Below are 27,551 nucleotides of genomic sequence, written 5' to 3' on the forward strand. Positions count from 1 at the left end.
GTCCAAATACCCATTTAGGCGTAGCTTTGATCGTACCATAGATCGGGAAAACTTTTGGTCTCCGGACTGCATTGGCAAATTTGGTTCTTCGGCCTCCACCGGAAATTTTGTCTCCACACTCCAGTTTCCACTGAGAATATTGAGTCTCCAGTCTTCCGTCCACCCGTCTCCACTGGGAGATTTTAGCCTCTGAGCCTTGGGCCACCGACTGAAGATTTGGTCTCCAGTTTTCAGGCCACCTGCCTTAACTGTATAATTAGACCTGCAGTCTCTACTACGAAATTTGGTCTCCGACTGGAGCAGAGCTGCTAATGTATGGATCGTACTACATTTCCTTCCTCTCCTTGACCTCCATCAGATCTTCTATATAGATTGATTTTCAACTTTCTGGCTATCCAACTGATTTGGAGACCTTAGCGCAGTGTTTGAAAGAGGCAAAATTTTTTTTAAATGTAGACTCACTCAAATAATATTTTTATATATTTAGTTCAAGACTCGAACAATATTTAGTTGAAGACTCGAATAATATTTAGTTCAAGACTCGAATAATATTTAGTTCAAGACTCGAATAATATTTAGTTCAAGACTCGAATAATATTTAGTTCAAGACTTGAATAATATTTAGTTCAAGACTCGAATAATATTTAGTTCAAGACTCGAATAATATTTAGTTCAAGACTCGAATAATATTTAGTTCAAGACTCGAATAATATTTAGTTCAAGACTCGAATAATATTTAGTTCAAGACTCGAATAATATTTAGTTCAAGACTCGAATAATATTTAGTTCAAGACTCGAAAAATATTTAGTTCAAGACTCGAATAATATTTAGTTCAAGACTCGAAAAATATTTAGTTCAAGACTCGAATAATATTTAGTTCAAGACTCGAAAAATATTTAGTTCAAGACTCGAAAAATATTTAGTTCAAGACTCGAAAAATATTTAGTTCAAGACTCGAAAAATATTTAGTTCAAAACTCGAATAATATTTAGCTCAAGACTCGAATAATATTTAGTTCAAGACTCGAATAATATTTAGTTCAAGACTCGAATAATATTTAGTTCAAGACTCTAATAATATTTAGTTCAAGACTAATAATATTTAGTTCAAGACTCGAATAATATTTAGTTCAAGACTCGAATAATATTTAGTTCAAGACTCGAATAATATTTAGTTCAAGACTCGAATAATATTTAGTTCAAGACTATTTATTAATTTACTGAACAGGTAAACATCGAAAAATATTACTAGATAATACAAAAAGACCATATTTTTAGGATCCTTAAGTTTATTTTATATATTTTTACAAAGAATTAATCATAGTAATCAATAATATACAAGGTTAAGATCATATCAAATAATTAAAATCATCATAGCGGGAAACTAACCCAAGCCCCAGAATAAAAGTAATTATGCAGGGACCGCAGAAAACCTCAATCATGCGACTTTTGAAGCCTTTAATTCAGGTGGCCAGGTTACAATGCGTAGGAGGGTGGTGGCAAGCCCTGCATGCCACGAGATCGAGCCAACAGCTCCCTACACTAACTCTATCAATATGGTTTTAGGGAGGTTTCAAACCCAGGTTACACAGGCCTGGGTAATTTGCACTAGCTTCCCCCTCACCATACAGGTCTGATATAATTGGGGGTTTTGGCTCTGTTCTCTTAAAATTAAGAATTCGTGGAGGATGATGCATTGAAATGAAAAGTTAAGGTGACAAAATTTGTTCCTAAATTTTATCCTTCTCACTTGAAATTATTTAAGTAATATTTGCTAATACCTCAACCAGTTTCAAAAATAAGCTTTTTAAAAAAACAGGTAGTTGTGACCACAAAACCCTCCTACTTAAAGGGCAACACAAGTGAGCTGGCATATGTATGCAAAGTGCGAAAATTTACGGTAGATTGCGTTGCCTCCGCCAGTCAGAGTGCGGGCTTGAGGGGTTAATAATGCATATCACTTTTTCATTTTTTGCCAGCTCACTTGCGTTGCCCTTTAAATATGACAGTGCTCGTGACCACCCCTTCAAATGTTTTTACATTATCTAATTAAGCCACTGCCTTCTTTCAAAGACCAATAACATCAGATATCAGACCAATTTCCATCAGTAGAATTTAAATTTCTGTATAGATCTGAGTTATGATATTTTACTAATTCTAATGACTAAATATGTTCTCAGTTTTGATTTCAAGGTCACAAATCACCCAGTGTAAAGTACTTCGGAAAATCTCAGCTATTTGAGTATAATTTTGTACATATTTAAGACTAAGTGCTAGGTCTTAATTACGGTTGAATTTTGAACTCAGACCTGATATTTTGTCATTCATTATTAAAGGTACTACTATGACTTCTTTTTAATGTAACTTGCGTCAATCACCCTTAGCTTATGGCAAGAAATTTATACTTCTTTTAAGCATATCAAATTTTATAAATTAAACTGAAATTTTTAAATTATGAATTGTATGCAAGTGTTATAACTCACAAGAAAACAATGGTAAATGTATCAAATAACTATTAATTTATATTTTTACAGGAAATTGATTTAATGCTGTTACTTAATATATAATTTTAAGAATAACATTGGCGGCGCGAGGGGAGTCCATACAAGCTATTATCTCCTTGTAATACACTTGGGGCCCCATAAACTGATTTCAAGGAGCTCTTGGATAATGGAAGTTGATGAAGGCTAAAAGCACCCCTCTCGTGAATGTCAAAAGTCTTCATGAGCACCCCCTCAAGTTTACACATCCTAAAGACTTTTGCCAGCACCTGCTTCAATTTCTCATCACCAAAAGCATCCACCAGATCCAAAAGCGGCCGCTTTCTAGAAACATTTTCAGCCCACCCTTACCAAAAAATAAGTGGTCTTGTAACTTTTTAAGTTGGTTTCAAGTTGGTATTTGGAACAAATGCCAACTAAATACCAACTAAAAACCTACTTAAAAACAACTTTACACCAACTTAAAACCAACTAAAAGCTTTCTTAATAAAGACCACTTAAAACCAACTAAAAACCTACTTAAAAACAACTTTACACCAACTTAAAACCAACTAAAAGCTTTCTTAATAAAGACCACTTAAAACCAACTTAAAACTTACTTAAAAAGACCTCTTAATAAAGACCACTTAAAGCCAACTTATAACCTACTTAAAAATTATAAGTAATTATCTGACCACTAAAAACCAACTTAAAACCAACTTGAAAAATGAGTATTTTCCAGCCAACTTAAAAACAACTTATTACCTCTTTAAATAGTTTATTAAAATATGCTGGCAACTTGAACCTACTTAAAACCAACTTAAATGTGAAAACCAACTAAATACCAACTTAAAACCAACTTAAATGTGAAAACCAACTAAAAACCAACTTATTTTTTGGTAAGGGCACCCTTCTTAAAATCCTGGCGCTGCCACAGGAGAGTAGCAAAAAAATATATATCGGCAAAAACGTTTTTACAACAGTAAACACATTCCTTTAAATTTTTTTCAAAATGTATTACCTGTTTTACTAAAAATAACCACATTTTTGGTATAATAAAGTAGAGATCACTTTTTGATGTATGGTTTTTTACTGATAAAAATTTTGTCAACACAACGAACACCCATTCCCTTACATTAGTGTTATTAAAATAGGAAATTTAACTTTCAGTGTTATCAATTTTCATCTTTATTATACAACTCAGTGTCAGGGCCTGTGGTGGCTTTAAGTATATGTGACAAGTGCCATTTTATTCTTTAGCTTACCTTGCAAAGTACACCATTATGGCCGATGAAGACCTTCAAAGACCGAGAATAATTTATTTTCTTTTTTTTAAATAACATTTTTCTGAAAGCAGAATCTCTCGTGCATAATGAAACCGTTTAGATGTAAATGATCTGAGCTTTGGTCGAATGAGGAAATCTAAATTTTCAAAAATGAGGCATGAAAAAAATAAGCTTCACGTTGCCTATTCTGTTACGGTACAATTTACCAATATAAAATGCATAGAGAAACATGATACGAAATAGAGTACAAAAAATTGTCACAAAAGCCTAAATGTAGTGTATTTTTTATTCTAAAACCAAAGAGCTCAGGGGGGGGGGGGACCACTTAAACCAATGGGTTGGCTGCTATAGTGCGAGATCAAAGTTGGTTGTGGTTAAACTAAATAATAATAAAAGCTTTTTTTAAGTATCCATTTATATAATTACACTGCTTTACAAAAGGGGGTCTCATAAGTAAAATATTAAATTATCAATAAAAATAAATCGTTATTTGGTCCAGCTTCTAAATTGGAGTTGTTTTTAATATCACTTGCCAAGTTGTGCCTTAGTTTAATTAAATTATCTCTAATACTTTTATTACAGGTTTTATTATCATTTTTGCTTAATCTAAATTTTAAAATCGTAAATGTCTAACAAGATGACAAAATTATACCACTCTGAAGTACTTCAAAAAAACCTTTTTTTTTAAATGAATAGTAAATATAAAATCTCAATTAAACCATCGGTTTTTTTTTTATCATAATACATTTATACAGATGTTTTTTAAACTTTTTACCTACTATTCCGGTTGGCCAAGTCGGAATGTCGACTTTTAGCCCTGCTTGTTTATACATTTACAACAATTATCATACCATTAAAAGAGCAAAAAGAAATAAGAAAAATACAATATATAATTACAGAACTAGTTAAAGAAGAAAAAGAGAACAGCGATTACCGAATTACATCAATATGTTAGTGAGGTAAAAGTTTCTGTAATTAATGTTCGAGCAATTGTTTTAAACTCATTAAAACTAATATTAGAGGGAGGATTGAGTTCATTGAATAATTTCGGTGCAATGTAAAATATGGAGTTTAGTTTTAAAGTTGTTCGCGCACTAGGAACTTCCAAAATATATATTTTCCGCGTGAAATACCTCGATAGATGACTAAATACAAATGGGTTATAAATATACGAGTTAAGCCATTTTTATATTAATATTAAGCACTGAAATTTGGAGATGTGGTAAATATTTAGAATATTATTTTCAAACAATATAGCTGTATGCGTTAGTGGAGGTTTATTTTCAATAATATGTATTGCTCGTTTTTGAAGATTATGTAATCTATTTAGATGACTTACTGAGGTATTCCCTCACACAGGGATCCAAAATAATAAATGGGAGTAAATAAAGGCATAGTACAAATGTTTGCAGGTCTCTTTTTTAGAAATATTTTGGTTACATCCTATTATCCTAGTGGTGGGGTGGCGGAGTGGTTAGCACTTTCGCCTCGCAGCAAGAGGAGTCGGGTTCGATCACAGCTTGTGGCACTGGGTGAAACCTCGGAACAACTCCTTCTGCGTTGAGTTTGCAAGTTCTCTCCCCACAGGTTTAAGGGGTTTTCCCCCAAGCTCTTCGGTTTCCCCTTCCATAAAAACTTGTCGAGGTTAACGGTAATAGTTAGTGTAGGGAGCTGTTGGCTCGATCGCGTGGCATGCAGGGCTTGCTACCACGCTCCTACACACTGTAACCCGGCCACCTGAATTAAAAGCTTCAAAAGTCGCTTGATGACTTAGGCCTAAGGTGGTGCCTTGGGTATTAGCCTAGCTGATTATTATTATATAATTACCAAAGGCAATTTTTTTAGAGATTTTATTAAAAAGCTCCAGATATTTGTGTTCTGATACTTCTTTTAAGGGGGCGTTAGACATCGAAACTGTATTATTACTCGTATGGTTTTCATTTATATTAGAAAAGAGCATACCCTTACCAAAAAATAAGTTGGATTTCGGTTTGTATACACATTATTAGTTGATATTGAGTTGGTATTAAGTAGGCTCAAGTTGTCAGCATATTTCTACTATATTACTATTAAAGGGGTAATAAGTTGTTCTTCAGTTGGTAGGAAAATACTGCTTTTGCTAAGTTTATAATAGTTGGTTTTTAGTAGTCAGGAAATTACATAATATTTTTAAGTTGAATTTTAGATGTTTCCCTAGTAGGATTTAAGTTGCTTTTAAGTAGTTAAATGTAAATGTTGATTCTGGTTTAGTTGGAAATAAGTTGATTAATAAAGAGGATTTAAGTTATTTTTAAGTAGGCATTTGTCCCAAATACAAACTGAAAACCAAGTTGATATACAAGTTGTCCTAAGTGGTTTTTAGCCAACTTATTTTTTGGTAAGGGTATCTAAGCCATAGATCTATTTTGTTTAGATTAACATTAGTTTCCAATATTAGTTTTTCGATTTCAGGTCCCCCTTTTAAGTTTAAAGTAATATCAGCATATAGGGTTAACCACTAACTCCATTGTCATTGGATCGGATACATTCAAATATAACTAAGTTACTGATTAAATTGATCAAGTTGTTTAGATAGCTATCTAGGATATGCCACAGTGTATTATGTTGTTTTTTCTATAAATTTTAAATGTTAAATTTAATGTACACTAACGTCTATAGTGCTAATGCTAACTTTGGAAACTTACTCTGTACATGTGAAACCTTTATCTCTGATGAAATACACATCTATGCCGAGACCTGGTATAAAAATAATTATGGTGATACATTTCCAAACTATAAATTTGTAGGTAGTGGTAGGAGAGAAAAAGATGGCGGTGGCGTAGGCTTCTATATAAAAAACGAACTAGTTTTTGAAATAATCAATGAAGCTTGTGTAACAGAAAACTACTAGTGAAGAGACAAATCATTAGTTGTGGAATTGATAGCAATGCCTATCGGCTCTGCCAGCAGACTGAGGGTACTCATTGGCAGTCTATTTTGACATCTGTTTGGACGAATGGACTTAGCCTGATGAAACCTTAATAAGATAAAAAAAAGTCTTCACTGATTTCCGCTCGAGATAATTCCAAAGTTAATGAGGAACGAGTAAACATTTCTAGCTTTTTGAATTAGCACACCAATAGGTAGTTTATATACATATATACCCTTACCAAAAAATAAGTGGGATTTCAGTTTGTATTTAGTTTGTATATCACATTATTAGTTGATATTGAGTTGGTATTAAGTAGGCTCAAGTTGTCAGCATATTTCAAGTTACTATTAAAGGGGTAATAAGTTGTTATTCAGTTGGTAGGCAAATACTCAATTAATTCTTGTTTTAGATTGTTTGTTAAATGTGACTAACAGCTGCTGTCAAGGCTTAATTCATTTCCATGATGGAATATATAATGTCAAATAAATATGTTGGCTCATTGCACTAGTCTTTATTCAATACTGTACGATTGAAATGGCGGCTCCTGGTACCGAAATGGCGGCTCCTGGTACCAAAATTGTAACCAGAGTCCCTGCTTTCAAAAATATTGTAAAAGTACGATACACGATGTAACGGGACTAAAGAGACTACATTACGTAACTTAATGTTCTTATTTTATAGTTATTTCATTATGAAAATTGGCAAAAACTACAAAGGTCTTAAATAGCAGGCTAACTCTATAATCTGAGACAATTAAGTATTAATTGAAACGCTATTTGTGCTAATACTTGAAATGAGATAAAACTAAAATGAATTCAAGTAGATACATGAAATTTGCATTTTGAAAGGAATCCACAAATACAAAATTTAAATATAAATGAAGTGCAACAAGTGAACTTTTAGGCTGGGAAATAATAGATTGAGGGAGAGTCGCAGTCATTTATGACACTATGGGAAAACTAATTTAATTGGGTAGCAGTGTTAGTCCGGGATTTAAAAAGTTTAAGGGAATAACTTCTTGTTTTTGACCCAGCCATCACTTAAGGTAAAGTAGTCTGTGAAAGTTAAAATTAAATTATTATGAAAAAAAATGTGTAAGAGGCAGAGGTTGTTAATTTTATGATTAAGAAGTTGTAAACAGACTGGAAATTTATCAAGTTATAGTAGTGAGTGTCTTAAACTGATTCTAGGCTTTATGGAGTTGTAATTTATCCGATTTTAAGTGCAGGGTCAAGATCGTGGAACAGTAGATAAATAACGGGAGAACAAGGGAGTTATATAAATACTTAATAATTTTGGAAGAACGGAAATACAGATATCAGCAGACAAGGCCAGTCAGAGAATGGACTATTTTAGAGACCAGACCTTGTTAGTGTGGGTAGATAAATTAAGGGTTGGGTATGTAAAGGTAAGCCATCAAGATAGTAATTAGAAATGGGGTTATTGCGTCCCAAATTCAAAATTGTTAAATTTTCCCCATTGAAAGACAGACCATAATTTTTCGCCCGAATCCAGTTGTAGCTCACAACAATGGGATTAAGTTTTAAGTTTATGAAATAATAGAGTTGTCTGCAAAGGGTAAGAGCATAGCATTGATGATGAATTTATCACTGACCCCTGTGGAACACCCTTACCAACAGCAGACCAGTTTGACTCAATAGAATATTAAGAATGATCCTTTGCCTTTGCCCTCACAAATACCGCTAAAGCCAAGCCAGGACATCCCCAACAATTCTGGCACACCGGAGGGAATTAATAAGACAAGAATAGGTGATGGAATCAAATGCTTGGGAAAAGTCAAGATAAATGACATCCATATTAAACCCTTCATTGAGCCATTTGGACCATAAATTTGTAGCCTCTAATAAGTTTGTTAAATTCGCACTTAGACAGAAAACTATGTTGGTAGGAAAAATTAATGGAGTTTAAATGTTAAGTTTAGGGTTTTGCTTTAAATTATTAATGGGCCTAAAAGTGGAAGGGTTAGAACTGGAGCCTGCTTTATGGATTATATTTATATTTGCTTCTTTCCACGAGGGTGGAAGCTTACATTGGGTAATTAAAAGAATGTGAAATTATGAGGTATAATGGGTGAACACCTTAGGGGCCTGAGGACTTAGATACCTTAAGATTAAGATAGAAGATGGAAGATGTCCATTGGCTCACACGAGAACCAAGACAAAGTACACGAAGGAAAAGGATGGAAATAGGAATAAAAGGAACCAGAGGGATGGCCACTAGACGAGGTTCAGTGAGAGTAGTTATTTAATACTTAGGCAACCTCAGAGGGAGTGGAAGTAAAAGTACCATCAGTTCGCTTTAGCTGCGAAATACCAACTTTAGCGAATGAAACCTATTAGCCCTTACCAAAAAATAAGTTGGATTTCAGTTTGTATTTAGTTTGTATACACATTATTAGTTGATATTAACTTGGTAATAAGTAGGCTCAAGTTGTCTGCCTATTTCAAGTTACTAGTTGAAGGGGTAATAAGTTGTTATTCAGTTGGTAGGAAAATACTTCTTTTGCTAAGTTTGTAATTAGATGGTTTTTAGTAGTCAGGAAATTACGTATTATTTTTAAGTTGGTTTTTAGATGTTTCCCTGTAGGATTGAAGTTGCTTTCAAGTAGTAAAATGTAAATGTTGATTCTGGTTTGGTTGGAAATAAGTTGATTAATAAAGACGATTAAAGTTATTTTTTAGTAGGCATTTGTCCCTAATACAAACTGAAAACCAAGTTGAAATACAAGTTGTCGTAAGTGGTTTTTAGCCAACTTATTTTTTGGTAAGGGAGGCCAGCCTCATAGTTCCAACAAGCCTTGCAGCATTGCTCATGGAAAGATTCCAAAAACAAAGGAGGTTGGTGTACTACGAGCAGTCCGAGGATTAGGCTTAGGGTAGTAAGGCGGCCGATGAGAAGGGACAAAGGAACCAATTCCAGCCAGGAAATGCGGTCCAGGAATCCAAGATGCTGGCAGAGCCCAGGATGATAGTGACTAGTCAACAGTAGAGAGAAAAGTTAGAAAGGATCTTGCATAGTCCCTTTAAAGAAGTTTGGTTTTGGTAGGATGCCACGTTTGCCCAAGGCCATCTACAACTCAGGCTCAGTGTTCCAAAGACAGAATGAAGTCAAGCACATTTTGTTACTTAGGATAAAAATATTTTATTTTGTTATTTCTTTTGATTCGTTTATAGTATTTGAGGTTGAAATATACCAAACATTTAAAAAATATATTAACAATTATCAAGTAAATGAAAAGAGACTTAAATTTAAAAAAATAAATCTTCACTTTTTAAATTTTTTTATGGTCCTCACCCTCTCCCACACAACAAACCAGTTCCTCCTCTCGCAGAATCCCCCATTCCGACAATAGTAGCCTCATGCGCGAACGAGGATATCGAGCACATTCGCCAGTCGACTCGCCTATAGAACAGTAGCCACTATATGTATAAAGCTCATAAATATTTTTTCGTCCCAAAGTTTTACCATTATACTGTCAGACTTGTAAAAATCACTGAAGAAGGAGGAACAGTTCCTCCGAAATGTTGGGTTTTTGAAATAAATAAATTGTGAATTTTAAAACCGTTTTAAGTCTCTTTTCATTTAGTTTTTCACAATGTGCTTCTCTTCACTTCAATTATCAAGTAATCAAGTTCCAATTCTAAAGTTTTCCATTTGGCACCTAAAAGAAAATAATAGTATTACTACCAAATAAAATAAGACATTTTATAAATCACATCTGATTTCCATCTCAAACAAGTCTTTCCCATCATTTTTACTTTGAAACATATATTCCTGATCTTTTATGAGCTACACTTTCTTATTTTCACCCTACTCATGGGCACTTCATATTTTCACTAGTGGGTCTGCCTTCTCAACGGTACAAAACTAATTGGATGGCCATAACAATAACAAGCGGTGTGATGCATTTTAACAAGGGAAAGTTTAAGGCTCTTCTATGTTTGAATAGACGTTTGTCTATAAAGATTATTTTATTTTACTAAAGAGGTTATGTAGATTGCTCTAAAAGTTTCAACAACAACATCAAAAGTCATTTTCAACGGCTTTCTTTGAAATCAAATACCTTAAACCTTAAAGACTGCCATATTTTTGTGAAGCTTATATGTTTAAATAAAATGATTGAATATTAGAACTTCCAAGCTTAACAAATAGGGAGAGATATGGTGTAAGCGTGTGTAAAAGAGTAAAATTTAATTTCTATTTGTAGAGAATATCAGCATAGTGTAAACTTTCAAGTTTTCAAGCTGTTTAAATGGATGTTTGTTCTCTTTGTTATTTCAATTTCTTTGTATTTAAATTTGGGGTGAGAACTACTATTGAACTAGCAGGCCAAAAAATCACTCAGTGAGTTAGTAATATGCTAATGCCATAACTAAGGCAGTTTTTAGCTGATTTGCTTCAACTTTCTGGTGCATGCCCGTCACACCAAGCAGATGAGACCTATGATTTTAGTTGCAACTCTGACAGTTTTTGACCCATTAACTGCTATACGCGATTTACGAGGTAACTGCCCCCTTTTTAGAGGCTAGTGCTGTGGAAGCTACCGGCTTCGATGCACCGACAAGGAATGTCAGCCAATGAAAAAGGCCGACATCTTATGACGGCGCCCACAGAAATGCTCTCGTAAATCCCGTATAACCTATACAATTTTTTTTAATTTGGTTACCTGGTTACCTTGTTATTGTTAGAAATTGCTTGAAGACTTGTCCCTCCCAACAACTAATGTAATTTTAAAACCTTTTATATCCATGGTATAGAAATATTTAAAAATTTTGTCTTTAACCAAAAGGGTCTCATGGATAATAAACACTTTTTATTTATTATTAGTAATAAAGTGTTTATTATCCATGAGACCCTTTTGTTAAAGACTCAATTTTTAAATAACTAATGTAACTTCAACATCAATAAATATTTTTAATTTGACCTTTAGATAATTTTGCTGAAATATTTATTATTGATTCTTCACAACCAGCTAATGAAACATTTTTCTTTTTTGAAATCTATGCTATGTTGAAAAATTCCATATGCAACATTTAGTTAATTTGATTGAATTCTACCCTTACCAAAAAATAAGTGGTCTAAGAACTATTTAAGTTGGTTTTAAGTTTGTATTTGAGACAAATACCAACTTAACACCAACTAAATACCAACTAAAAACCTACTTAAAAACAACTTAAAACTTACTTAAAATGTTACTTAATAAAGACCACTTAAAACCAACTTAAAAATATGTAATTTTCTGACCACTAGAAGCCAACTAAGTACCAACTTAAAGAAAAAGGCACTTTCCCACCAACTTAAAACCAACTTTACTAGTTTACTGAAATATGCTGACCACTTAAAACTAACTTAATATCAACTTAAATGTGAATACCAACTAAATACCAACTAAAAACCAACTTATTTTTTGGTAAGGGATACTGCTAAAACAAACACAAAAACTGATAATATGTTAAATTACATTGTAATTAGCCCAAATAAAGCTCTGCACAGCAATACTCACAGTTAACATTAAATCATATTTTGTATAGCTGTATAATACCCCAAATGTTATTGCAAATTATGGTTACGGGGAAAACACCAGATGTGGTAACTCATATGAGTAATTACCACATTTGACAACACCACTGGATGAAAGCTATAAATACTGTAATCAGTAAGGAATATTACCTACAGGTTGATGTTATCCCTTACCAAAAAATAAGTGGTCTAGGACTTTAAGTTGGTATTTGTTCCAAATACCAACTTAAAACGAACTAAGTACCAACTTAAAACCAAATTACAAATAATATGTAATTTTCTGACCACTAAAAACCAACTAATTACCAACTTAAAGAAAAAAGTATTTTCCCATCAACTTAATAACAACTTAATAAAACTTATTACCACTTTAACTAGTTTATTGAAATATTCTGACCACTTGAGCCTACTAAAACCAACTTAATGTCAACTAAAATGTGTATACCAACTAAATACCAACTAAAATCCAACTTATTTTTTGGTAAGGGATACTCTTGCTGTTTCACAACCAGAGTTGCAACATGTCAGGGAATTTCAAAATGGGTCTAATTGAGAATTTGTAAAAGGTCAGGGAGAAATCAGGAGATTCAATTTTATTTGAACACTGTTTGAAGGTAATTTTACTCTAGATCTATGACAAATTGTGATTATTATTTAGTTCCTTGAAAGTTTTGCTAATTTTTTTAACATTGCAATAACCATTTACTGAAATATAAGTTTATTTAAATTTACTAACTTTTGATAAAAGTAAAATATAAAATTAAATCTTGTCTAATTTTGCCCTTAAAAAGTCAGGGAAAATCTCTTAAAATCAATGCCGAAAAAAACCAATGCGATTTTTCTGATGTCCATCGTGACGTCAGTGTCAATTGTACGGAATTTTGGTCTCCCATGATTTAACCTATGAACTGTACGTTCCTTTTTAAAATCGTTACCATCAAATGATAGCGACATCTATGTGACAGATGGTACTAACAAAATTTTAGTTATTGTATTCGTTTTTAAAAAAAGATGCCATCGATGAGCATTACGAAGTAGTGACATCTACATTTCCAACGTGCTTTCCAACCACGTGCTCAGAGAAAACAACATCGTCATCGATGGGCATGGTGACGTCGAAATCGAAAAGTCATACAGTAGATTTTTTTTCCTGATGCCCATTTAAGTCTTTTTTTAAGAGCCCTTATAATATCAGGGAAAAGTCTGGGAATTTGAATCTGGAAATATTGTGGCAACCCTGACTAGTAAATTAATTTATCGTCTGATATTTTTGAGTATATTTAAACATGATCTTTCAAATAGACCCAAGTTTTACCCTACCTGGACTTTTCCTTTAACTTCTTTTGGTATTGTAAAAAAAAGCAAATTGAATAAATTATAAAAAACAATATTAAAACTCTATTTAGTTGTACACTTCATGTTGTCGAGGTCTTCAATTATCACCTAAATTGTTTAAATCAATTTCAAGTAATGTAATGCACGGTATTAAGAAAAAAATTTTAAATAATGAAAATGGAAAAGAACCAGTGCAATTATCCTCTTAGTTGCTATATCCTCGACTAGAAATTTAACAAAAGTATTTTTGCAAAATGCATCACGAATGTCCACAATCCAAGTGTGAACATAACCTTGTAAAATTTCAGTGACTATGCATAGTGCAAAAAACTACCACCTGCCTTTAAATGGAAAGTTATTGAAGATTGAAATTATAATTTCAAAGTTAAAAGTAATACTTATCTTAACAAAATAGTTATGAAGGTAGTTTTTCTTTATTTGAGACCTAAATTAGGTTTTTAGCATTTATCAGCCACTACCTAACCTGATAAGAGAATACACATTTGAAGTAGAAAATTCAAAAACAAGGATAGCACTACTATCCTATCTAAGTCCTCTTAATAACTTCTTGCATTGACAATGCCATAAGACCCTTACTTGGCAGGACTTTGTTTAAAGCATAAGAATATTATAACTAAAATAAAGTAAAACCTCAGACTCCGTTTCTTGAAAGTGTCATTTCGCACTTCCAAAAATTTCTTACATCATTTCACAGGACCATTTCCCCATCCTACCATCAACATTGTCTAAAAAGGTGTTTAAAATAATAATGGGTAACAGTTAAAAAATTATCCAGGCAGTGCAAAACTAATAATGTACGAAGAGCTATGAAAAAACTCAATGCTTTCGCCATGATGCTATATTTTTCATAGCGTTTTCCATTTGACTGCTCTCGAGCGCACTAGATCGCTCTGATGATCTGATCAAATTTATGTTCCATTTGCGTGCTCGGATCTGCTCCGATTAAGTTTTGCGTGTTCCATTTCCTGCTCTGGGTGCTCCAAGATCGCTTAAAACCGATCTGCCAATTTCAACTGATCAACGGATCAAGATCGAAATCAGAGCAAATAATTGCGTATTCCTTTTAGATTTTTTGGCAAAATTCAAATTACTAGCAGACGAAAAACAACAAAGCGCAGGAATATGGTAATGGAATTTTCCATTTGCGGTTTTAATCTACGCGATTGGGACAAGATCTATGACATCAGAGACAGATTCGGAGCGAATCTTGAGCAATAAAATGGAAAACGCTATAAGTTTTGAAGAATTCACTGGCGCCATCTAGTGTCTACCTTTTCATATAGTAGTGGAAATGGGAGTGTCCCATTTTTAGTGATGTTTAAATTTATCAAATGGCATTAAAGATGACATATCCATTCTGAGAAATATAAGATGATGGCTGCGGGGATTTATGTTATTGTTCAGACTCGGAGTTCTCAGTACATCTAGGAGTTCTTGATAATTTAAAATTACATAGTGCTAATTGCATGGTAAAAAAATGTAAATGATGGCGATTGATAGTCTTTAATTAAAGAGATAGTGTCAGCTTCAACAAATTTAAAATTTTATGATTTAGGGTACATTATAAGATAAGATTTTATGTCCAGAATTCTAAAATATATATATATGTTATGGCACTTAAAAATATTTAGTTATAAATAATATAAGGTTAATTTCTATATGTCAATCACTTTGCCAAAATTTAACCCACTGTTGACATCATAAGCGAAAGAAATTTAGAAGATTTCCTACCGTTCTAGTTTTTGTTACGATTAAATACGTGTATAAAATTTTGTTGATTCTTTGGGCACGCGCTTTTAATATTTTAGAGGAGTGTGGCTTGTGTGATATTGTGTGCTCCCTTCAAAAATAAACACTCACTCGCTCAATAACTTTAACAGTGCATCGAAAAACAGTGAAAACCACCAATATTTCTCTAAAGCTTATTGCATCAGTTTGTTTTCGAAATAAGGTATTTATTTCTGATTATTGGTAATTAAATTTCCTTATACGTAAAACAATAATGAATTCATTAAAGGTAGAATTTTGATTCTGATGTCATATTAATGTTCACCATAAGAGTTAAAATTATTTTGGAAAATCCCAAAGTTAGGCTTGAGAAATTTTTCTTTCTATTTTCTCTCTGGTTTCCCTCTGAAACATTATCTCTCGGCTCGCTCTAGTAGCAACCAATATAAAAACCTGCCCGCAAATGACGTCAATAATAGGCACCCAAAAAATGAAGTGAAGCTTACCCTTCCATTTAAAAACTTCAATTTGCTAGTGAATATTTATTTTTCAAGTAAAATCATCATTACCATTATTATTATCATTATATATTTATATACCTTATGAAAAATCTAATACACCAAAAACATTCTGACACTCTTTAACGTGAAGCAAACTATTAGTAAAATGAAACAGAACAGTGATACAAAACTTAACTGCATAATATGCCATATGAGTGTTATTTCTCCAGTTTGATTTTTATATTTGCCTGATTAAAGTTTCCTCCAAGTTTATTTCAAATATCTTGTTTGGTTGTTATATTTATTGAATATATAAAGCATCATATCAATATAAATCCTTTTTTTCATAAGGTGGATGACTTAATTGTGTATCAAAGTGAACTAACATGTTTAAAACCAATATAGCCTTGCTCCACTCAGCATCATGTCTTTCTGCTCTCTGATTTTGAGCCAAATCTAACTGTATCCAGGTAGATGAGGCTCAAATTATTTTTACACTAATAGTAATTACTAATTTTAAATAATGAATAGTAATCTATGCGATTTTAAAAGTATTATACAATGGCGCAAATATTGCCCTTTCAAATTCTGGAAAATGAGTTTAGTATACATTTGGATTTCACTAATGGGCTCTTGATGCTACCTTGATCATCATTCTAAGTTGGTTTTATTTTACTATTCTTTTCATAGGAAAAAAAACCATGTTCATTCAATTGGTTTCCAAAATCTTCTGGGATAGGGTATTTCTAGTATTTACCTGCTTATGTCAGCATAAGATTGAATTAATCAGAAGCACATCTACAGTTATAGATAGCAAATTCAAAGGTAGTTTTAATTAAAATTTGTCATTTTTATAATACAAAAATATATTTAATTTTTACAGTAAACGGACACATTGAATGTATTCATTTTGTATCACAAACATCAGTCCCTTTTCTATTATGCGGGTCCAAATGGAACAAGCCTTTCTGCATTTTACATAATTTTGAAACTTGCATGCCAATGTTGAGAAAGGCTGCTCCTATATGTTCAGTATATGGTTTTTTGTGTTTCTAATTGTCTTTGTTTATAATGGACTAGGCATAAAGGAATATTAAATATTCAAAATGGAATTGTGAGCTTCCAAAATAGTGTCTCTAGTGATGTTTGGGCATTCTTATTAAACTAAAAAATATGAAACCATTGCAATCTTTTATTATCAGGTTTCATTCCTTATATTTTAAACGGTAGAAGGGCAAGTGACTGGGCACAGGGAAATGTGTGGAGAGCAAAATTGTTTGAGAAGCTTTTTACACCATTCAGCTCTATCTTATTATAGTCTTGCCATAATTATCCCATGTGGTATGATGACTTAACAAATCATTTACGGCTGATTATAGTGATGTCTTGGCTCAGCATATGAAGACAACCAACATTAAAAAGAGACAAATACCCTAAAACATTTTTTGGAATTGAAGTGTTCACATCAATAAAGAGTATAAACTCTTACGTCGTCAGTAACAAAACTCAATAAAGTGCTCCATAAGTTTATAATACGTTTTTTTAGTTTTGTGATACATTGAAGAATACTACAAAACTTCTTGGGAATTTTCCTATGATTTTGATAATTGTTTGTTGGAAAACTATCCATCCTTAAATTCTGGAATAATTCAGCAAGAACTGGGGAATTGTCCATCAAGTTTACTAAATTACCTAGTTTTCCTTTTACCTCAATTCAACTTCATTTAAAATGATAAGGCACTCTTCAGATGAAAATACTAAGCAAGTAAGTCAGGTTTTAGAAATAAAAGCAGCAATTTTTGCAAAAAGAAAAGAATTCCCTTTATGGTTTTTTTCAATTTTACAATGACAAATTTCAAAATAATTTTGAATTGTTCTGTTAAAATTTTTTGTGCACTCCCTTGGGTATTTATGTAGTGATAGCATTTTTTCCGTGAAATGAGGCACGTGTTTAAATAGTCCCTTAGTATATTGATACACAAAATAAATGTCCTTATTCTATCATATATTAGCATAATGTTGGAAATTTAGCTTTGCCGGTCAATTACACTATAAACTTCAATAATAATACCGTTGAGGATATCAAATACTCTCCGTGTATCTAATAAAGCCCAGCATAATTGAGAATGACTTTATCTCTGATGTTCTTTTGGCTCCAAGGATTATCTATCGCATTATATTCTGCAAAACTTGCAGTCATGATACGTTTTCTTGTGAAGTACTACTGTACAAAATATCTCCGTATAGTCAAATATTGGTAGGTAAGCAGTCTTGTACCAAAATAAAAGAATATTGGTTGTAGTGAAGTATACAGATTCTAGATTTGATTTTGTTTACCATATTTTCTATTTGAGGTTAACTACTTTTCACTACAAAGACGATAGATCCCTTAGTACAAAGTAACTCTAATTTAATGCTGTTAAAATTACTACTAATTGGATTTATAGGCTTCTGGTTTTATTCAGTATTCCCATATAATCATGGTAACTTTATAAGTGGTCTAGCTTAGAAACATTTTTGTGCCACTTCTAAACAAAACGGTGAGTTACTTACATTTTAGTTTTATTAGCCACCATACAATTTTAACGATTAATGATTTTTATGAATAAATGTCAAGTTTGACCGGGTTGATCCCTTTAGTTAATGACACTGGCCTGGGATTTTCTTAGGTATAGTAAAATCATAATACGGAATTATTCCAAGTTAACAGAAAAATGGGGATACGTGGATACGTTAGGCCATTAGCCAAGTAATGATAAATCCCAGATATTTACTAGGACGACCACGTGAATTATTTTTTTGAACTGTCCCTAAAAAATTTACTCCCAAAATAAAGTTATTACTAAGCCTTGCCTATTGAAAACTTATTAACCGGAAGTTTATCGCAAAAAAATCATAGCTTTAAATCTTCCAAGATAATTTTAACCCTAAACTATTCCTCTCTTATATTTCCTTTGGATTATTTCCACGCTTTAAAACAATATGTTAAAGACAGACCGGATTTCTGTTTATTTCTCAGCAAGTACCTCAGCTGTCTGACAGTCTGTCACACATAATCGTCTGCTTTACTGGACCACGGCCCGACTCAAGGTTCGTAAATCGTGCATGCTTGGGGAAAAAAAAAAAGAAAAAAAACCAAAGACTATATAACTCTTTGTTTTGGAAGCAATGATGCTAGGGATAAACAAATTAAATAATTTAAGTGTTTGAAAATGTAATTTATCTGAAGCTAGTCTAAAGTATTTGATCACAATTAAATTGCAAAAAATAATGAATTTGCATTTTTGAAGCTATATATAGGAAAAATCGAAACATGAAAGTCTTATTATTTTCACTTTTTCTATTTACCGCTCTCAGAGCGCTACGAACCCTCTGAACTACACTGTTTATTAAAAGTAAAATTAGTGAATAACGAAAAGTGGACCCCAGAGCGCACTGAAATAGTAAAAAGGAATTACCAATTTTTAAGAAAAGGTATTTAATTAATGAAAACCGACGGGCGGTTACTTAAAAAGTAGTTAAATATTATTTTAATAATCGAATCTTACATTTAAGACATTAAAACTAAATTTTAATTGTCTCCTTGGCGTTTTCTTAAAACTAATCTTTCAGAGCGCCAAATTAGACTTATCATCATTAAATATCATAATATATTATTTATTATGAAATACTTGGTATGATAGCATTATAATATCATAAAATTACAATATAAAACTATAATAAAAATAAAAATTAAAAGTTATTAAATTTATTTTGTTCCAAAATAATTGAAATTTATTCAATTTTGATAAAAATTAAAGTTTTGATTAAAATTTTTGGAATTTAGTCACTAATTTTGAGAAATAATCAATATTTATATTAATTATTCTAATTAAGTAACCTGGCATTTCAAGCCTACTTTTTGTGTATACTCGTAGGGTTTAACAGCATTGTTAGGTGATGGCATCATCAAAACATACTTCGACAATCGTTTTCCAAGATTTTCAAGTCGTACACATTTTCTATAAGTTTCAAAGCTTTTGCGATAAAAGTTTAGTTATACTATGAAGACTTGTGATCTGGAAATCAGAGGCATGAGTAGTACACCGTACTCATGGCCTTGACTATAATAGCAGATGAGTTTGTCAAAATAGATAAATATCGTATTTAGCGTTTAAACAATAGTTAACCAATAAATGTACAATTTTATTGTTTTATACCTCTAAGTACTGTTTTCTTTTCGAGTATGCAACTTTTTTACTTGAAAGTTTTTGATGTTTAAATAGTTTCCCAATTTAAAAGTTTGTTCGCACTGAGAAGCTTCGCGAACCTATTTTAGGAAAATGTAGGTTTCCAAGGCTTTGAAGCGCAAAGTGTGAACTTGGATAAATAGGCCTAAACAACCGCGGGAAAGCTAACAAATTGGATTCGTCAAAAGTAAATAGACATGTAGTTCATGTTTAAGTTGATACAAATTGTGAAATTTAATAAGTAATTATACAATTAATGAACTATTATCTTAAGAATTTTTTTTTTATTTGGAGTTATTTGTTTTTTTGTCTTTCCCTATACGGTCAAAGCCATAGTAATATCTTGGTTTAATTATAGTAGGAACTTGGATTAATTTTAGTCCTAGTTCTATAATGCAAGGTATATTTTTATATCTAAGATATTACCATATTACGACTTTTGATATTAATAATTAGTTAGTCCAAGGTACTACAATTAATCCCATGTAATTTTAAACTGATCAAGTAGCAAATTATGCCATATGGGGAGATGTGATGTGATAAATCAGTTAAGTTTCTAATTTTAATATACTGTAATAATCTGCAATGCTAATTAATGGGTTAAGCTTTGGTCACATATCAATGCTATACAATGTTGGCCATTTATCCATTTTGATTTGTTTTTGGGAACCAAAACCCATAAGTGACATGAATTTTAGCTTGCATTCGATCTTATTATTCTATTTTAATGTAAGCAGTAACTCAGCCCTGGAGAAACAATCATTGTTTGTGGTTGAGATTTTCTTACTTAAAGGAGCATTGCCAGCGACCTTTTTTTTTAATACCTCACTTTAGTTACAATTTCTAAAATAGATGTCGCTACTATACCATTCAGTCTGAATGTATAGTAAGGCACACCTTCAAACTATTTTATAGCATAAAGCGATTTGAAATAACGAGTTTATAGTAAAGAAGTGAGTAGAGTTGGACTCTGCTATATTCTTTCTATTCTTCAGATGGGAAGAGTGTTAACGTTTCACTCCCTCCCTCCTTAACACAGCAGGATATCGGTATGTGGACGTTTTTAGCATGAGGCGGGAAAGAGGATTTTGGGTGTGTAACGTGTACCCCAGGTATTTTAGAAACCCAACCCCCTACCCCCGCGTTATTTTCAAGTGGTGCATTTTATTGTTGAAACGCTGTAGAAGCTCAGGCGTCTTTCATCGGTGGTAGAGACTTGGTCAACAAACCACATTTTAACGCGATCTTATGTTACCATTATACGATTTCTTCCGCGTTTAGTGAGCGGTGCTTCGAAAACTAGTTCATTTGATTTGAAAATCTAATTATGGCTAAAAAACCGAAAAACCAATATAAAGAATATAAAGTAAATATTGGTTTTGCAAATTTCAATCGATGGACGGAAGAAAGAAAAACCTTTGGATTGAGTAATGAGCAATACGCTTCTTACTTATTTGATTTGTGGTAAGAAAAATATTTTTAATTGTTTTGGTGTAGTTTGCGAATTACGTCGCACTTTCAGCGGGAGATAGGGTTGCCAAATGGTAACAATTATTTTGACTGGTTGAGGGGGTGGCGTAATTTGTTAACAGGGAAAACGTTTCGGTCTAAAATTAAAACTATTATAGTGACCATGCTTCAAATAATAAAAGGACCATTTCTCCTGAAAAGCCAATTAAAGATTATACAGTTAAAAGAGGTAAATTTTAAAATTTACATATAGGCTTAAATAGCGCTTGAACTATTATAATATTGTAATTTTTTATAACCAGTACGTGAATCATATACTCAGACTGAGCCAAAAACAGTAATGAATGACAGTGATATTAGTATACCTGGTGTCTCATTTACGTCTCCAACAATATCACGTTTACGCATTGGTCAAAAAAGGAAAACTTCTACTCCTTTTCGGTACCAATTTTATTTTAATTATGCTAATTGTGATTTAAAACTAAAATACATAAGATATGTTTGGATGTAGATCATCAGTACCAGACGTGATTAATTTGTTATCCGCAGAGTCAACTATTTGTTTATCTCCAACAAAGAGGTATTGAATTACACTTTTCTAATTATTTGACCAAATATTTAAATTAAAACTGCATTATAGACCGAGAAAACAATTGTTTACCATTGATGAAAATAATACACCGAAACAATCCGACACAATGGAACAATGTTCGGTATGCTTGACACTTTTTACTAGATTAGGAAAATTCTTGAAGAGATAAATGATTTTTAAAATTTAGGATGTGACATTCATTAGTCCATCTGGAGGAATTTCTTCTAACTTCAATTCCCCTCTACTTCAAGACAATTGTGCACATTCAATTAATCGGGTGTGTATTTTAAGAACATCTTTGCCAAAACTATCAATGAAACCATATGTAACATAATTACTCATAAGTGTGCCAAAAGCAACGTCTTCTCAATGAGACATTGTTCACAGGATAAGACGTGTTTGACGTCACTTTCCAATCGATGATGGCTTTTTCGTCATTAAAACCAGGTCTGGCGGGGAGGGAAGGAAGTTAAAACCGGTTTTGCGCGTAGTTCGTTCGTGATTTCTTTGCTGGCTGTGAAACAAGGTCTCATTGAAATTTTTAATACAGAGATGTTATATAGAGGCATACTTATGAGTAATTATGTTACATATGATGAAACTAACAATATCCTTACTTATTCTAGTGCTCCAAACCAAGAGCTTTTACTAAAAAAGATGCAGTAGAAGAAGCGATGGTTATTGTTTTTTGCTCACAATTAGATGATTTGCTAAAACAGGCTTTTGGGCATGAATGTTTCTGTGGCACAGAACTAATTTATAAGAAAACATTTCATGGGACTGCTGTTGTTTTCTCATGGAGGTGCCCTAATGGAAAAGGATTAAAGCATAAACATGTACGCAAGTTTTTTATTGTCAGGTTGGATTATACCTTGTTAAAACTAATTTTAATAGGGTTCATGGGCAAGTCAAAATAGTTTCCATGGAATTTTTGCTGGAAATATTAAAATAGCTAGTTCCATTCTCCTGTCAGGAAATAATTTTTCCAAAATAGAAAAACTAGCAAAGTTTTCAAAATTACATTTCATATCACAGGGATCATTTTACAGGTATAAAAAACTACTCTTGTATGAGTTTACATAATTATGAAAATCAAAATTTTAAACCTCATTTTAGATATCAAAGACATTTTATACAGTCATCTGTGGAGAAATACTGGAAAGATATGCAATTCAAAACCTTTACTGAACTTGCTGGAAAAGAACTGATAATTGTCGGAGACGCTCGCATGGATAGTCCTGGTCACTCAGCTACTTTAGCTACTTACACATTGGCAGACTACGAATCCAAAAACATTTTGGCTATTGTCACCGTTGATGTACGTGAAGCTAAAGGTGCCAGTACAAATATGGAAGTGATTGGATTTCGAAAAGCCGCGAAAGAAGTTAAGGAACTAGGTGAAAAATTTGGAATAAAAATTGTTGAAGTAGTAACTGACGCCCACCGCCAAGTATTGGCTGAAATGAGTAATATTTGGTTTGATAATTTGATATATATAGAATTTGTAAATTGAAATGCATTCTAGAAAAAGAGGACAGAATTTTGAAAGATGCCATTATTTCAATTGATATTTGGCACGCTGGGAAAAATTTGGCTGCGAAATGTTTGGAGGTAAGTTTGTTCTTAGTTCTCACATTAGAAGTTTAGTAAATTAACTCAATGAAGGACAAATCTTGTACATAATTTAGAAATTAAAAATAAGAAAAAACCACTATTGTACAATCTTATTTTTAATTTCAGAAGTTTAGTAAATAAAATGTTTATATTATAGGCGTCTAAGTTGAAAGGCTGTTCAGATCTTGCTCTGTGGGCACCGGATATACGTAACCATTTTTGGTTTTGTGCGAAAAATTGTTTGGGGCGCTATGACAAACTTATTGTGAGAAAATAATGTAAATTTTTTCTGTTGTGATAAACTCTTAAAATATTGTATCTGAAATTTAGGCCACATTTCGAACCTGTTTAAACCATGTTGTTGATTACCATGAATGGTATACAGACTTTGGTGCAGGCTACTCGTGTAAACACCAAATTCCTTTGGCAGAAGAAGACAAACCTTGGCTTCAAGAAAACTCCCCTGCTTACCAGGTGCTGAAAAGTATTGTTAACAACAAATATTTCGAAACCAACATGGAATATTATGTTCGTTTCAGGTTTGTACTTAAAGTCGTGCATTTGAATTTTTTCTCCAAGTTTGTACTAACTTATATTTATAATAACCAGGCACACTGGATTCTTAGAATGCTTCCATAACCAGCTTCTGGCTTATGCGTCCAAGAGAAATTATTTCAAGTAAGTAAGCCACTTTCTGTTGTTGGAATAAATACTTACTATATTTATATTTCAGCTGGCCAAGTTACAATTTAAGAACGACTCTAGCTGCAATTGATTATAATCAACACACGAACAGAAAACAGGCAGTTAATAACAATGGGGAGTTGAGGTATAGGTTTTTTTATAACAAAAGGTCTAAGTCCCATTGTGTTGGAAAAATCTACGAAAAGAAAAAGTACACATACGTTGATTCTCTGATGGAGAGTATTTTTGAGGAGAAATCTAACTTCAAGGTGAGATAAACAATGGTGTTACTAAATTGTGAAGTTTAAATGAACTATTAATTTTTTTTTATAAATTACAGGGGCGTATGTCTGATAAAACTATTTTGTCCGATAATGACCCAAGAAAAATAAATTTAACAATAAGCAGAGTAGAAAAACCTTCAAAACAACAACTATTGGAAAAACACATGTCTCGATTTTAATACGCAATAAAATGGTTTATTAAAATATTTCAGACCAGTATGTTTTTTACAATTATTAGTAACCATCAACAATTTCTCCATGTTTGAATCCTTCGTATCTTCCATTTGGCGAGGGAAAAATTGAACGAATCTTTGTAACACAACATGAAGGGACAACAATTCTATTTCCACGACCAAGTCTTCCATATTCCACAAGTGTATAATTTCTATACCCATGGTGCCTGCCAAAAATTAATAAATCTAAATCCAGATAAAATTTTTTCAATTTGATTGTTTATACCTGAAATTTACATTTGTCACATTTAGACCGCGTCTCGTAGCATTGTCATTTCTGAACCTCATACTCATTACAAGTAATGGCGGAAACAGACAAACCATACGGAAAAGGGGTCTGGTTGAAGCGCAGGGTCTTTGCCTGCAACAAACTTGCTCATCACCTGTTGGCATCAAAACGCAATTTTCACAAATACAGAACTTCAGCTTGTGAGCTGGCGATTTTGCATTTGAATTGCTCTGGCCACTGTCGTCTGGTTTCGAAGTTGATGCTTCTTCCTGAGCAGGTTCGGGCTCTGGAATTCCATCATCTAATAAATTTTATATTTAAATTTGTAATAAGACTTTAAAAAGTTTGGCTGTGAATAGTTTTACCTTCATTTTTTATTTTGGCTAAAATAGAACAAGCTTCGGGAAATAGAGCTGCCAGAGCACACATCCATTTCTCCAATGTTTCACGGCTTAAAGATTTGGCAGTGTTCTGAAATATTGTATTGTTTTTGTAGTAGAAATCGTAGATATGATTTTAAATGACAAAATTTACTTCAATGTCCATTTGGTGCTGTTCCAAAATTTCTGTGGCAGTTTGATTTTCTTCATTTTCAGCTTCAGTAAGAACAGGAGCAGAAAAATGAGCTCTTGAACCTCTGCCTCCTCTTCCAGTACCTCTTCGTCTACCCCTTACTTCACCACCACATCTTTTACTTCCAAGACCTTTACCAGATTGATGACCTTTTCTAACATTTGTACTAGATGAATTGACTGTTTTAGCTTTCTTGGCCAATAATTGGATTTCAAAATCATTGTTTTTATCAGATTCTTCGCTCTCCAGTTCTTCATAACACGGAAGTACTTCCTTTCTGTGGTTAAATAACTTGTTAAATAAGTCTGGTCCTAGGTCGTCATCATTTGATTCGATTTCCTATAAGAAAATAAGTTTTTTTACGTGATTTAGTTGTTTAGCTATATATATAAGTGCATTTACGTTTTCCAGTGAAGCTAAAAAAACTTCTTTTTGCGTTGGTTGAGAAGAAATGTCATCCAGAATTGCGAGATTCTTAATAGGCGATTTGGAAGGAGAATTGTTGGAAAAATTGGATGAGATCTGTTGGTCAGTGTTTACCTGGATGTCATCATTTCTGGCTTTACTAATTGCTCTTTTTATTGAAGGTTTTTGAGAACTAACTTTCTTTTGTTTAAATTCTCCGGAAGATGTAGAAGTCTCTAACTGAAAATTACATGACATAGAAATGAAGATGGTTAAAATCGTTAATATTGATACTTAACTGAACAACATGGAAACTGTTATTCCAAAAAAAAACTTACACATTTTTCATCTGTTACTTTTTCGACTGATAACACAAATTTTGCAGACGGTTTGATATCAATAGAATCTCTCGTTTTGGCAGCTTTCTTAGGTTTCAGATTTTTTTTTGGAAACGTCTCGTTATCTGTTGTATTTGTTACCTATAAAGATGTGTTATTAGTTTTTTATTTGCTACAGAATGGTTAATAACGCTAGTTAAGTAATTTTGATACAGCTGATTGTTTGACACCATAACAAAAGTAGTTCATATATTTCTAAAATTCAGAAAAAACTAGGAAAAATTTCAAGTGCACTTCATTAAAGGGATAATGCAATCGTAAAATGCAGTAACTTCCAGCTATTCAGCTTCCAAAACTACATCTTTTTCCAATTTACATTAGAAAAAATTTAAACTCAAATTTAAAAAAATAAAAACTAAGCTAAAAATAGCAGACGCCGCCAACGCGAAATTGCTGGGTGTCAGCGTGGAAAATAAGGCGGTGACAGTGGGCAAATGACCAGTTTATTAAAGAAATCGGAGGGGGGTAAGTGACAAAAACTGATAAAAGTTAGAAAACGTATTCTAATGTAGCAGACGACATGCACTGGTCATGGTCCAGTTTATTTGTTCTAGGCCACAATCATGTCCACTTTAAAAAAATCCTTATTCCCCACCCTGCTGTGTGTTTTGAAAATCTACAGATAAGTTCGGACGCCCTATGAGAGGCGACTTAAAAGGTTAAAAATCGCTCTCATTGGGCTTCCGAACTTATTAAAATTAGAGATGTAGTTTTGGAAGCTGAATAGCTTGAAGGTACTGTATTTACCGATTGTATTATCCCTTTAACAACAATATTTCAATATGAACAGATACATTTTTCAACATATACATGATTAAATATCGCGAGGTTAGCAGAAGACTTGTAAATAGCGTCAGTCCATGCGTCAAAAACCGCTTAGAAAAATCACGGGACTTCATAAAAAATGCCTTTAGAAGGGGGTAAGGAGTCCCGTGGAGGCTCCGGAGCGAGGGCTCCCAAAGTAAAAATTTTGAAAAATATTTGTGCGAAAAGCCCCCCCCCCCCCCAGATAAATTCTAAATTATTGTTTTTTAATAT

General features: G+C 32.6%; 1 protein-coding gene across 1 annotated transcript; it reads left to right on the forward strand.

Moving 5' to 3' along the window:
- Positions 1 to 22,017: 22,017 nt before the first annotated feature.
- LOC149937265 (uncharacterized) lies at positions 22,018 to 24,854 on the forward strand. Its single transcript, XM_090153763.1, has 12 exons — positions 22,018 to 22,081; positions 22,142 to 22,214; positions 22,281 to 22,370; positions 22,720 to 22,929; positions 22,988 to 23,142; positions 23,210 to 23,559; positions 23,619 to 23,704; positions 23,865 to 23,972; positions 24,038 to 24,246; positions 24,317 to 24,385; positions 24,441 to 24,660; positions 24,732 to 24,854. Exons 2-12 carry the CDS (start codon positions 22,200 to 22,202, stop codon positions 24,852 to 24,854), a joined length of 1,635 nt encoding a protein of 544 aa, XP_090009889.1. The 5' UTR covers positions 22,018 to 22,081; positions 22,142 to 22,199.
- Positions 24,855 to 27,551: the final 2,697 nt, after the last annotated feature.

The sequence above is a fragment of the Leiobunum rupestre genome, chromosome 7 (genome assembly GCF_980474605.1).
Source record: "Leiobunum rupestre chromosome 7, qqLeiRupe1.1.hap1, whole genome shotgun sequence".
Lineage (NCBI taxonomy): Eukaryota > Metazoa > Arthropoda > Arachnida > Opiliones > Sclerosomatidae > Leiobunum > Leiobunum rupestre.

What these genes read in the sequence shown, in the direction of transcription:
- LOC149937265 (XM_090153763.1), top strand. An exon ending in CCAAGTATTGGCTGAAATGA is followed by an intron (nt 23,560 to 23,618) that starts GTAATATTTGGT and finishes AATGCATTCTAG; the next exon opens with AAAAAGAGGACAGAATTTTG. An exon ending in TCCAAGAGAAATTATTTCAA is followed by an intron (nt 24,386 to 24,440) that starts GTAAGTAAGCCA and finishes TTTATATTTCAG; the next exon opens with CTGGCCAAGTTACAATTTAA.